The sequence below is a fragment of the Armigeres subalbatus genome, chromosome 3 (genome assembly GCF_024139115.2).
Source record: "Armigeres subalbatus isolate Guangzhou_Male chromosome 3, GZ_Asu_2, whole genome shotgun sequence".
Lineage (NCBI taxonomy): Eukaryota > Metazoa > Arthropoda > Insecta > Diptera > Culicidae > Armigeres > Armigeres subalbatus.
Window position 1 is genome coordinate 233114757 of NC_085141.1, and position 14355 is coordinate 233129111.

Below are 14355 nucleotides of genomic sequence, written 5' to 3' on the forward strand. Positions count from 1 at the left end.
GGAATTCTTCTTTCAAGAAGCTTGGAAGCCTATTTTCAAAAGGCTCAGCAACGTCATTTTCAGATAGTCAAAGCTTCCATTCGAGAGGCATGGAAGACACCTTTCATGAGTCTCGGAAGCCCCCTTTGAAAAGGCACAGAAACCTCCATTCGAGGAACTCAGAATTCTTCTAGCTAACCCCCACGAGTGGCTCGGGAGTCTCTTTTCAAAAGGGTCGGAAGCCCAGTTTCAAGAGGTTTGGAAGTCACTTTTTGAGTCTTGGAAACACACTTTCGAGAGGCTCGGAAACTTCCTTCCGAATGGCTCGGAATTCTTCTTTCTTCTTTTAAGCAGCTTGGAAGCCTATTTTCAAAAGATTCAGAAACGTCATTTCAAGATGCTCAAAAGTATCTTTTCAATTGGTTCGAAAACACTCTTTCAAGTTTATCTTATGAACTTCTTCTTCTTCTTCTTATTGGCAAAACATCCCCACACTGGAACAGAGCCGCCTCGCAGCTTAGTGTTCATTAAGCACTTCCACAGTTATTAACTGCGAGGTTTCTAAGCCAAGTTACCATTTTTGCATTCGTATATTATGAGGCTAACATGGTAATACTTTTATGCCAAGGGAAGTCGAGACAATTTCCAATCCGAAAATTGCCTAGACCGGTACCGGGAATTGAACCCAGCCACCCTCAGCATGGTCGTGCTTTGTAGCCGCGCGTCTTACCGCACGGCTAAGGAGGGCCCGATAAATGGCTAAAATGGTGTAATTAGCCTCAACGTAGCGGTGGAAATATAAACCAAAATTAATGAGTTACCCACTGGTTGAGCTCAAATAGATTCCAAAAATGGAGGTTGGGGATGTTTGTTTGAATTCATCACGATGTAAGAGTTGTAGGGGAATTTGAATAAATTTTAATTTTCATACAAATTTCCATATAAACATAAATTGACTTCGCGCCACCCTTGAATGGCCACCGAATTGCCTAAAAATTTGCCAGGACTCCTATATTATCAAAATGATGCTAATAGACATATGGGAGTTGGAATTTTCGAACATTTTTGAAATGTGAACTACCCTAGGCCCCATCTTATGAAATATGCTTATTAAAATAGGGGGTACCTCAATTAATACAAAACACGAAGGGGTACCTCTCAAGAAAACGGTGGAGAACCGCTGTCGTATACATCGGCGTAGCCAGGATTTCGAGAAGGGGGCCAACTTTTTTGGTCTTCTAAATCGTAATTTTATAGTAGTTTTGTAAAAACGCATGAATATTGACACATGAAACCAAATCCAAACCAAATCGAAACAATAATGATTAAAACAATAATGGATTTAAAAATGCGTGATTTATTGCTCATCAGATATTTTTAAATAAAGTGAGAAAAATATTACCGAACTTAGTATTCAGAAAGAATATTAAATCGGCTATAACAATTATTATAAAAATCCTGCATTATTCCATAAGTTTAAGAAAACTAGAACCATACATCTAAATTTGTAAACAAATCCTCTCTGAAATTATATTTATTATAAAATAGGCAGAAAAATCAATATGCAAGCTTTCTCCAGGAATTCCTTCGACAATTGCTCCTGGCATTCTATCCGAAATTCTATCAGGGATTCTTTGGGAATGCCTCCATAAACTTCTTCGGCAGTGACTTCAAGAATTCCACCATAAATTTTGCCGGGAATTGATCCAAAAATTCCACCATTATTTACTCCAAGAAAATCTTCACGAACTTGTTCATAAGTTCTGCAGAATTCCCTGCAATAATTCAAATAATTTCGTGCTGTTTCCCATAATTTTTAAGAATAAGAATATTCCGTGGAAATTCCGCAGAAAACATTCCTAAGAATTTCACGAAAAATCTTCGAATTTCTTGTGTAAATTCCATTAAATTTTCCGTGAATTGTTTCGAATAATTTCTTGTGAAAACTTCAAAGAATTCCTCCAGGAATTCCACCGGAAATTTATACAGGAATTATACCGAAAATGAAATCAACAATGGAATTTTCGGAGGAGTTCCTATACTAATTCGCAATGAAATCCTGAAAGAATTCCGGTGGAAACTTCAAGATTTCCAATGGGAGATCCTCTAGGAGTTTCTCCGAAAATTCCTCCTTCCAGGAGCTCCACCGGCATTTCCACCTGGAATTTCTCTAGGATTTCCTTCGAGAATTATTCCGGTAGTTCTATCGGCAGTTCCTCTGAAAATTCTTCTGGGATTTTCGGCAGAATTGGAATTTATTTAGGCTTCTTCAGGAATTTATATAGATTTTCCATCAGAAGCTCCTCCGAGAGTTTCTCTGCGAGCTCCTCAGGGAATTCTCCGGGAGGTCCTCTGATGATGATGATGGTCCAGCTACAAACCCCAACAAAGGTTTCAACTAGACGAGATTTGTCTAGAGTATGAATTCTCTTGTTTCCGAGTATGCTTCTGGTAGTTTCCCCGGGGTTCCTTTGAAAATTCTCCCGAGAGTTTCTTCAGGAATTCTTCAAGAAAATTCCTTCGAGAGTTCCTTCGGGAATTTCACCAGCAATTCATCCGGGAGTTTCTCCGGAAATTCCTCCGGGAGTTCCACCAGAAGCTATTCCAGGAAATTATTCAGGATTTTTTCAGGAAATCATTTAGGCTTTCTTCAGAAATTAAGCTGGAAACTCCTCCCGAAGTTCTTCCGATAGTTTCTCTGGGAGCTCATCCGGGAGGTCCTCTGGGAATTCTTCTAGGAGTTCCTCCTGAAATTCCTCCGGGAGTTCTTACGGGAGATCTTACCGGAGCTCCTCCGGCAGTTTCTTCGGGAATTCCTCCGGGAGATCCACCAGCAGTTTCTACGAGAATCCCTCCGGGAGTTTCACCTGCAGTTCCTCCGGGTGTTTCTCTGAAAAGGAACTCCCGGAGGAACTCCCAGAGTAATTTCCGGAGGAACTCCCGGGGGATTTTCTATAGGAATTTCCGGAGAAATTATCAGAGGAATTCTCGGAGGAACTGCCAGTGGAACTTTTGGAGGAATTTATTGAAGAACTACAGGAAGAATTTCCGTAGGAAATCCTGGAGGAACTCTCGTAAGAATTCTAGGATGAACTCCCAAAGGAACTACCGTAAGAATTCCAGGAGGAACTCCTGGAAGAATTCTTAAAAGTCCTCTCCCGGCGGAATTCCCGTAAGAACTCCCAGAGAAATTCTCCGAGGAACTTATGGAGGAATTTGTAGATAAATGCCTAAATAAATGCTAAATGAATTCCTGGAAAGCCTGATTGAATTCCCGAAGGAACTACTGGTGGAACTTCAGAGGAACATCCGGTGGAATACCCTAGAGGAAGAGAAAAAATATTTCTGAAGGAACTTCCAAAATCCTATTTCCCGTGAAATTCCTGCTAAATATCGTCCAGGAATTCCCTGTAAAGTTCCTGGAGATATTACCAGAGAATTTCTTGAAAAAACACCTGGAAGAACTCCCGGAGGAGCTCCCAAAAGCACTTCCGGAGGAATTCCCACATGGGAGTCCTGAAATAGTTCTTAGAGAAGTTCCTAAAGGAATTTCCGAAAAAATATCTGAATGAATTCCCAGAAAAATAATGCAGAAATTTCCAGATGAAATCCTGAAAGTATTCCCAGATTAGTTGCTGAAGAAAATCTCTGCGGATTGTTCCGAAGAAATTTCTGGAAGAACTCTTGGCAGATATCCGAGTAAATTCCGAGCGCAGTCCGGAAGGAATTCTAGTACACTTCCGCGGAAAATCTCCCGGAGAAATTCCTGGAAAAATACCTGTAAGAATTTCTGGGGAAATACTTGGACGAATTCCAGGAGAAATTCATGAAGATATTTCTATAGGATTTCTTGAAGGATATTCTGAAGTAATTGCCAAAAGAATTCCAGATTGGAATGCTAGATGATTTCGCTATTGAATGTTTGGAGGTATTCCCGGAAAATTTCCTGGAAGTAATCCCGTAGGAATTAAAGGGTTCCGAGAGGAATGCCCCGAGAAGTTCCTAGAAGAATTTCCGAAGGAATTTCTTATAGATTTACAAGTGAAATTATGGAGCTAAATCGGAGGATTTCCGTCAGAAATTTTTGAAGAAACTTCTGGTAGAGTTTTGGGAAGAAATTCCGTATGTATTGTTGCGGGAGCTATTGGATGGTGGCTTTGAACCGATGCTTACAACAAATAAAATACATATTTGTAATTCATTAGCTAAAAAGCTGAAATAATATATTTATTGATAGTTAAATACATAATTAGAAATAATGTATAACTCACAATTTCGGTGATTTGTCTGAAGCCGATTGCCTCCTTGCCAACAGAACCTCCACACTCGCTAAACAAGAGGTTTTGTTGTTATTCCTTACACATCTAAATTGGTTGATGTATAGCTAGGGTTGAGTATTATGCAATGAGGTGCGAAATGTAACATGTATTCTTGACGGAACTCTCGAATGCATGCCTGAAGGAAATGCCGGATTCTTCCTGAAGAGAGAACAGCCGAAGAAATATCTAGAAGGAAATCTTGGAGAGAAGAAAAGATATCCGCAAGGAATTTCCTCGTGGATTTCCTAAAAAAATTAGTGGGGGGTTTCAAGATAATGAGGAATTACAATTACATGAGAAGGATTTTCGAACGATTTTCAGAGGAATTTGTGGATAACTTTCCGGAGGAATTTAGAAGTTCCCAGGGGAGCTTCTATAAGGATTTCAAGGAGAATTTTTGAGCCAGAAATGTTTCGAGTTGTTTTGAACTTTCATATATTATGGATCCTGGATGCCCTAATAAGTTTTGGCAATTTTTTGAATTTCAACCACGTATTTCTCTCGTTAAGAGAGTCAAGTCGAGTCGAGTCAAGTACGAGTCAAGTACGAGACACTGAAGACGGCCTTACTGTTGAGGTCGAAATACGTATCTGTCAAGATACAATTAAGTGGTGGAATTTCAATGGGATTGTACAAACTCGTCCTATGACAAGGGGGCACGTATTTCTGTATATGATTGGATCGTGAAGTGCACATGTTTGAAGGAATTCATTTCAGTACCCGTTCAATGTGGAAAGCCACAATTTAGGGGGGGCGGCGGCCCCCCTGCCCCCCCTTGGCTACGCCCATGGTCGTATATCAATCAAGTTGATATCATGTTTTGCAATTAAGGTCGTGGCTTCTGCCGGAATGATGTTGTTTTATTGTAAGCATAATAAGCAAAACAAAAATTCGCCGGAAAAAATAAAATATTTCTATTGTTAATTGTCGACTGGAATTAAAGTTGCTTATGGATGTGGCTTTCGCAGTCTAAGAATAATCAAAACGTCTAGATTTTTAAATTATCCGACGTTTCGGTCGAATGTATTTGGCCTTTTTCAAGGGAAATTACTGGAAACATATTGCACAATTATGCAACATAACATTAAACAGATATTGAACATAGATCTACTTTGTCCAGTAATTTCCCTTGAAAAAGGCCAAATACATTCGACCGAAACGTCACATAACTTTAAAATCGTTGATGATCGTTTTGATTATCCTCAGACTGAGAATGGATGTGGCTTTCATAACATAACATTGGCAACATAAAATATTTCTCTGAACATTTCGAAAACATTTCAATACAAAATTTTCAAAACGACTTATCTGCTTTTGTGATATAATAGCACTCCCACGCAAACCAACACCATCAACAGGTAGGTAAGGGGTTCGGCTACCTGTTGATGGTGTTGGTTTGCGTGGGAAGGCTATCAGTGTCGTTATCGACGTTTGAATCTTTGTTTACAAAAGAAGTTGTTTTGAAAATTAGGTAAAATTGAAAATTTTCCAATGTCATTCTTGTGATTTGGCAACAGTGATTTTGTTTTAATTTTCTTTATAAAAAAATCTATTTTTTTAAATATCTTGGCTGTACATATGCACAGCACATGTTTCGAAATGGACAAATCGATATCAAATTTGCGAAAAAGAATCCACGTGTCTTGGAGGTCCCTCCAAGGTGTACATTCAAGATATTTAACAAAAAAATGGTTTTCGTACGGCCGAGTTGCCGAATAATATGCAATTAATTATAAAAAAATCTAATTTAATCCCGTGGAAAAAATACTGTGATTCAGAAAAATGCTTCTATCGGAAAGATTGAAAACGAGCTCTTCCCTGTGCATTGTATACGACTTTTTGAACTGCTGTTTGACACCATTCCAGCGTTTGGTTATCACCCGCTGTGCAATTGCTAATTCGTTAAATATCTTCGAATACGCCACTATCAATAATTATAGGGCACTGCACGAACGAGAATATTTCTTTTTCGGAGCCTCTAAACCTCCAAATATTTGCGTTATTTTTAATTTATGTTTTTTTAGTTGCGAATCTCGTTGTTTTCATATACAGGGGCTAGACAAAAAGGTTAAGATATGAAAAAAAAATGTCGAAATTCAAATCAGCGTAGCTTTGCTTACAATGATCCGATTTTGATGAAACTGGGACCATCGGACGCGGAAACTCTTCTAGTATACTGGCCCATTGCAAAACCTCTGGTTGGCCATTGGCCACCGGAGATGTTCCGGATTATGTTAAAAATGCATTTTTCTTCTGCTTGTCATTTTGTATGACGTTTACTGGCATCATGTTTTATGCATTCCCCAGAAACAAGAACTAATATGCTGACCAATGCTGGCTGCAGATCGAGAATCCATTAGGTATACGCAGAGATATGGCCATTTTCGTGAAAACGGTACGGGATTGGCCATATACCCTGAACAAATGTCACTTTCGCAGAACACCAGGAACCTGTTACAAATTGGCCAGAGAGTCTTACAGTCCTCAAAATGTATCTTTAAGGTCACTCCTGACGGAATCCAAGATTAAAAGTGCTCGCGTTTTCGGGGGCACACCACTCGATACGAAAGCAATGTACAACTGTCATTTTTATTATTTCACGCATGCTGCGACGCAGCAAAGCTAAATTAACAAAAATGACAGTTGTGCGCCGCCTCTGAATCGAGTGGTGTGCCCCCGAAAACGCGAGCACTTTTAATCTTGGATTCCGTCAGGAGTGACCTTAATAGAGATCATACATTCATCGTATTGAGAAAACATGAATTTTGACACCCATATATGCATGGTTCCAGATGGTGCCAAAAACCGGCCCCTCCAGGAACGCCCATGGAACCTGCTGTAAGGGTGGCAGTGGACCCTATCATTCTGGAAATGTTTCTGTAATCATCGTCTCGCAAATCCATGAAGTCAGATACTCATATTTGCATTATTCCAATCTGTTATCATTTCATCATGTTCCCGGTGCCGTTTTTACGGAAATGGCCATATCTCTGCATAGTTTAGATGTATTCTCCATCTACAGCCACGATTGGTCGCCGTATTAGTTCTAGTTTTTGTAGAAAGCATAAAACATGATGAAAGTAAACTTCACATAAAATGACAAGCAATGGAAAAAATGCATCTTGAACAAACCCTCGGAAAACCCGGAACATCTCCGGTGGTCAAAGACCAATCTCAGGTTTTAAAAGAGGATAGTATACTAGAAGAGTGTCCGCTTCTGATCGTCCTAGTTTTATCAAAATCGGATTATTATACGCAAAGTTATGCTGATTTGAATTTCGACATAATTTTACCTATCTCAACCTTTTTGTCTAACCCCTGTACAGTTCTCGCAACTATAGGAGCAAAGAGCTTAAAATAATAAAGAAATTTGAAGATAATTTACCTATCTCCACATCCCCCACCACTGGTTTCCGTTCATCAATGTTATGACATATCGTGAAATCAAAATGCTATGTGGGTTGCTGCGTTAAATTCGTAAATTGTGTATAAACCGCACATTATCGCAACCCCTAGTCCACAAATGAACCGTTTGTTTGAGAAACTGCATATGTAACATTTTTGGCCAAAATGAGATTTTTATATATTCTGAATCCTTGTCCAAAAATACATAAAAATACGAAAAAAAAAATTTTGTTCAGGAATGTATGAAAAAAATTTCGTTTGCTTGAGAAACTACATATGTCCACGTACTTTGAAGAGCAATTGTGGAGAACTGCTTACATTTTTTGCACTGAAAGTGCCCCAGGGTGTTGAGTTTTGCCAAAAACTATTGATCTGTATCGGAGAAATCGAAAGATTCGATGCAAATTTGTTAAAAAACAGTTTTTTGTTGTTTTCTCGAAATAATGTAAAATGGACTTATGCAGTTTCTCAAACAAATGATTCAAATATGTTCTGCACAAAACTTGAATTTACTTATATAAGCCTATCCTGCACGTTCATTTATATTCTTCTCTAGTACAGAAAGAAACTTCGTGAAATTGTGAGACCCTTCGGCTGAAACTTGTACTGCGATAAATATTTAAAGGCTGCTAATGCTATTTTGAGTTCGCGCTTTTTTCAACTATAATAGCCTTTTAATCTTTTCGTTTGTTATACTTTCCAAGTAATTTTGACTTACTAGTTCTTTATGTTTTTTTTTCTCTCTCTGTTTTCTGCTCTGAATCGATTGCAAAACAAAACTTACAAAACCAATCGCAACCAACCAACAGGAAGCGGCCAACGTTGGGCACGCAAACGGGCACACATCGTCGTCATCATCGTCAGGAAGTGGCAATATGGTGAAAACGTTTCAAGCCTATCTCCCGCCAACCAACCGAACGTATTCCTGTGTCCACTGTCGGGCACACCTAGCTAGTCACGATGAGCTTATATCGAAATCGTTCCAGGGAAGCCAGGGACGGGCGTATCTGTTCAATTCGGTGTAAGTATTTAGTATTGTACATGTGGACGAGCGGTGTTTCTTTCTAACGGAAAATAACTACATGTTAGCTAATTTTAACAGTTCACTGTTATTATTAACAACACTTTTTGATTTTTGTTTTGAGAATCACTGATCCTGCATAATGTTGTTTGCCTATTAATCATTGCTTATTGTTTTCAGGGTCAACGTAGCTTGTGGCCAAGCCGAAGAACGCGTCCTGCTAACTGGCTTACACGCCGTAGCCGACATTTACTGCGAATGCTGTAAAACGCCTTTAGGATGGAAATACGTAAGACCCATTTATATCGGATGCATCGATAAAAGCTTTAATCTGTCTGTTTCAAATTTTAGGAGCACGCTTTCGAATCTAGCCAGAAATACAAAGAGGGGAAGTACATCATAGAACTAGCTCACATGATCAAGGAGAACGGTTGGGATTGATCGCCTGGCCATTGCTGTAATCGCGTCAAATAGATTAGTCAATATTGGTAACAAAACGTAAGAATCCCACAACCCAACAGTACGAGCTAGTCGGAAAAGATGCCTACGGAATGGCAACTTTTTCGCAAACTCGCATCTACTTTCCGAGTCACAGTGTGTCCTAGTTCTGAATTCTGTCTCCCCGCAAGGAGGTCCCCAGGGAGAGCCAACCGGACCAAACCCTGTCAAAAACGTACACGTGCGTAGCTGCTCTGTCATTTCCTATCTGCGTTCAATCCTATAATACTAGTAGATCTTTCTCTATGACGTGTTCGTTCCATTAACACTCACAAGCGCATACTGCATCGTCGTATATCGTCCGAAGTATCGAACGGCGCCGTTAAAGCCGTGCATTAGATTGGGATTATTTTTTAATTGTCAGACATTCTTGAAACCATTCTTATTTTACCTGCGAGAACAACGTACACGATTAAAGAGAAATATTATTTAGTTTAGATACCTTACTCTTTCAAGTCCCTTAGTAGCAGAGAAACAAATAAAAAGGAAACGATTGAGTTTCCTAAGCTAGCGAGAAGATTAACACTATTTTATGGATTAGTGATGAGATAACTACGATCGATGAGTGGTAGAGAAAGCAGATGTAGATGTATGAAACGGTTTGAGTAACCGTGGAGATTGGAGATTGGGATCCCCAGCAATGAGACAGAGGATCCGTGGTGGACGATGAGTGAGGGCAGGAAGAAGGTACGCGAGAGAGAAAATGCGAGAGTGATATTAGTTTTACGAATGTTTCAAGTGAGATAACATTTATAATAAATCGTATTTTAGTCGAAATATACACGTCTAAGAATCTAGCTTTAGTTCTACGAAAGGAAACAAAACTGAAAGAAGGATGTTGAAGAAGACATAAACTTATGGTTTTATAAATCACAAGTCTAGATAAATGCAATGGAACGAATGCAAAATAAAGCAAAAAATGCAACTAAAATAAACAGCTATTGTAACGCCTGTCGCCGAGCAGCAGTACTGTTACTTCTGTTTCAGTTTTATTCTTTTTGGATAGCGAATGTGATCAATACATGTATAATATTACGATTATTATGTATTTTTTTTAATAAAACAAAATATTTTTGTATTTCATGTATCTGTGTTTCTTTTGGCTCAGGCGAGTGATAACACACACAAACACAGAACAGCCATTCATGTCGAGATTTGAACAGAAGCAGCCCCCAAACTCCTAATTGGCAGTCTCAGCGATTTGCCCTGGGCAAAGCAAAGTGAAAGTCACAGAGAACGAAAGAATCTTACTGCCAAATACACCTAATAGATACAAGAAACACAAACTCAACAGTAGAAATCAGGAACAAATTTAAAACAAAATGCACTGCAGTGTGTTAATTTCGAATCAGTGCTAACGGAATCCACTGATCGCCGAGCCTATGCATCTAATCGTTGCCGAAACGGATGCGGTTAAGCTGATTAATTAACTGTTATGAGTAAGACGTACTAAGTAGAAAATCTTAAACCTTGCTGGATAGCGCCATTCAGCACACAGTTCATTCTTGAGTTCAGAAAATAAAGAATCATGATCGTTCTGTTATTACACTGTTTTGATTTATTTTTCAAGTGAAGACGAGTAAGTTCACCGGGGAGGTCAATAAATTGTTTGTCGATTTGGTTCGACTCTTGGAATAAGTTTCCGTTCTATCACAATAGCATATATGCTACCTTTTTGATTGCAAATCTTTTTATTTCGAATGTAATTTGCTAGGCAAGTTGAGGTCTGTGCAGTCTGTCTCATTTGGAGAATTAAACTTAAAAGTGCTCCCCAGCAATTCCAATAAGACATCGATGAAAAATCATTCGATACCAGTCTGTCTGTCTGTCAAAACTAGTCTTGCTATTCGATAATTATTGAGAAATGTCACTTTTAAGTTTAATTTCAGTTTATTTCTTCAAATGAGACAGACCTTAGAGGACGAATTTTTTGCACTGTGAATCGTTGCGATGTAATCATTGAATGCTTTTATTTCCATATCTGTGTCTATTTTCTACCGACTTATGTCCTGCTAGGAAAACGACTGCGATTTTACATATCGTATCAATTCGGTTCTATTTGCTTTATGTGAAAAGGCATGAATAGACTTCCGGTCTCAGAAAATGTATCCAGACCCTCATGGATGAAGAGCTGGTATGCTTACCACGACGCCAGACGCTATCTAAATTCTCCTTATTGCCTTTCTTAGCTAGAATAACAACAAAGAGAATTTTTAAAATTGGAACAGCGCATTTGCTGTCAAATCTAATGTGACCAGACGTCCCGCGTTCCACGGGACAGTCCCGCCTTTTCATTATTTGTCCCGCACTGAAAAAGCGTCCCGCGAAACGTCCCGCACTTTACTTATTTCTAGATAATGTCACGCGAAATAGAGAAAACTAGAATACATAATTGACTATTTCTCAGTATTTTCAAAAAATCTTCGATTCTTAAAATATATGACTGAATTCAAGATTGAAATGTGCGTCTGTGCCTAAAACAAAATTATCTCTATAGTTTGCTTTACTCAAGCCTTGTAGCAGTGTTGGGAAGACTCAAATTTTCAAATCTCATCCAGGATTCAAATCAAGCGCGAGTCAAACCTCACCCGACTTATGGACCAGAGAATCGTTCATCGCTCATGTTCGACTCACAATATGCATCATTGCATGATTTCCACGTGTTCGTCTTCGATGTGATCATCAAATTAAATATATACTTAAACCTAAAATACTCTTCGACTGGGTTTTGAAGCTTTTTGGATCGAAATCATTTTTCGGCAAATGAGCGAAACGATGCGATTTTGTGTGAAAAACACAAGCGCGATACTCTGCCTACAGATCGCAAGCGAGTTAACTCGTGCATGAGACTTCGATGATTGGGATTTGAACATGATTCTACCAACACTGGACTTATACCATAGATATAACTATCTTCCATTTGTGTGGATTGTTTTTGTTTAAGAAAAAAAAAGATATTTTAGTTACAAGACAAAGATTGTCCCTTCGGTTCCCTTTGTTCTGCTGTCCGAAACATACCGAACTGTCAAATCGTATGTATTTTTCCGTCATTGACATTTAGCACATTATCCTCGGCAGCCAAAGATGTTCCGGATATCGACGACAGCGACATTCTTTATCTTGGAACTAAAATATCGTTTGGAAAAAAAACAACTTACGAAAATGTTGCTATGACAGCAGTGCTAATCTTTGTTCTAAAGAGCGTATCAATAGATAACGTACTGAAGTGATGATTTTATTACTGGGTACCGAAGACCGTTCATAGCTAACGTGGTGTGGTTTCACAAAAAATCTTCAGTTTCCTATTGATTGTTGCTTATACCCTTGGAAACTTGTAAGCAGGAGTGGCATTGCGCATCTCGACTCGAAACGAGCAAACCATGCAATCTATAGATAGTGGAACATATAGATGAGCGAAGATAAATCCTTTGTCTTCAAACAAATTGGCCGTTGAGCTTACTCTGCATATCAGAGCGCCGTTGCGCGAGGAGTGCAACATCATCCGCCATTTCGAAGTCGTTTAGGTGCTCCACGGTTATAGGCTGCCATAATAGCCCGCGGTTTGGTTCACGGTCAATCGCATCTACCAGAATCTCGTCGATTACGATGAGGAACAGTAACGGTGATAGAATACATCCTTGCCTCACACCAGCTACGACCCGGATAGGGTCGGACAAGACCCCACTGTGCAGCACTCTACACGAGAAGGCCTCGTACTGCGCCTCGATGAGGCCGATCATTTTCTCAGGAACTCCCTTGCGTCTCAGGGCGCCCCACATATTCTCGTGATTGAGACGGTCGGAATTCGTTGACCTGCTCCAGAATGATGCGGAGCGTGACAATATGGTCCACACAGGATCTTCCGGCACGGAATCCGGCTTGCTGCCGCCGGAGAGTCGCATCGATCTTCTCCTGAATCCGCGCTAGGATAATTTTGCACAGAACTTTGAGAACGGTACACAGCAACATAATGCCTCGCCAGTTATCGCATACAGTCAGGTCACCCTTTTTGGGCACCTTCACTAAGATACCTTGCATCCAGTCGACCGGGAAAGTTGCGGTGTCCCAGATATTACGAAATAAACGATGCAGTAGTTGAGCGGATGTCATGGGGTCAGCTTTGAGCATCTCGGCTGATATGCGGTCGACCCCTGGGGCTTTATTCGATTTCATGCTTTGGATGGTTGTTTGAATCTCTAGCAGTGATGGAGCTTCGGTATTGACGCGTGTTATACGTCGGATCCTAGGCAGATCATGCCGAGGTGGTGATGGCCTGGCTGGCACTTGAAAAAGTTGTTCGAAGTGCTCGAACCAGCGTTTCAGCTGGTCAGTGGGGTCGGTCAATAACTGATCATTCGCGTCTTTCACAGGCATCGTTGCATTCATCTTCGCCCCGCTTAAGCGTCGTGAGATATCGTAGAGGAGGCGAATGTCCCCGGTTGCGGCGGCTCTCTCTCCTTCGTCGGCCAGAGAGTCTGCCCACGCTCGCTTGTCCCGTCGACATGAGCGTTTTACTTCCTTCTCAAGAGCCGCGTATCGTTGACGGGCTAAGACTTTGGCTCCTCTGGTTTTCGAACGCTCTATCGCGGTTTTGGCTTCTCTTCGCTCCTCTATCTTTCTCCAGGTCTCATCGGTGATCCATTGTTTTCTCTGGGTGCGTAGTTCGCCCAGATTATTCTCGCTGGTGGTGATGAAGGCATTATTGATGGCGGTCCATTGGTCTTCCACGCTGCCACCTTCCGGAATATCTGCAGCACGCATATCCAGTTCTTCAACGAAGGACCGTTTCACCGTGGCATCTTCCAGTCGGCGTGTGTTGAATCGTCGTCCATCTCTTTCCTCCTGCCGACGAATCCGCTCAATGCGCAGGCGTATTTCGCCGATGAGGAGGTGATGATCAGACGCAATATCGACACTACGTTTATTCCGTACATCAAGAAGGCTCCGTTTCCATTTTCGGCTGATGCAGATGTGGTCGATTTGATTTTCTGTAAAGCCGTCACGGGAGACCCACGTGATCTTGTGAACCGATCGATGAGGAAAGAGCGATCCCCCGATCACCATGTCGTTATTACCACAAAATTCTGCGAACAGCTCTCCGTTTTCGCTCATTTCTCCGAGACCATGGCGTCC

At 40.4% G+C, this 14355-nt stretch overlaps 1 protein-coding gene across 6 annotated transcripts in view; it reads left to right on the plus strand.

Moving 5' to 3' along the window:
- LOC134220846 (protein yippee-like) overlaps positions 1-10305 on the plus strand; it is a 385579-nt gene extending 375274 nt beyond the window's left edge. For all 6 annotated transcript variants that reach the window (XM_062700001.1, XM_062700000.1, XM_062699998.1 and 3 more), the window contains 3 exons: positions 8513-8724; positions 8905-9013; positions 9076-10305. In XM_062700001.1, coding sequence (XP_062555985.1) covers positions 8513-8724; positions 8905-9013; positions 9076-9165 — 411 coding nt within the window. In that variant the 3' untranslated portion in view covers positions 9166-10305. The remainder of the gene's footprint in view (positions 1-8512; positions 8725-8904; positions 9014-9075) is intronic.
- The last annotated feature ends 4050 nt before the right edge of the window (positions 10306-14355 follow it).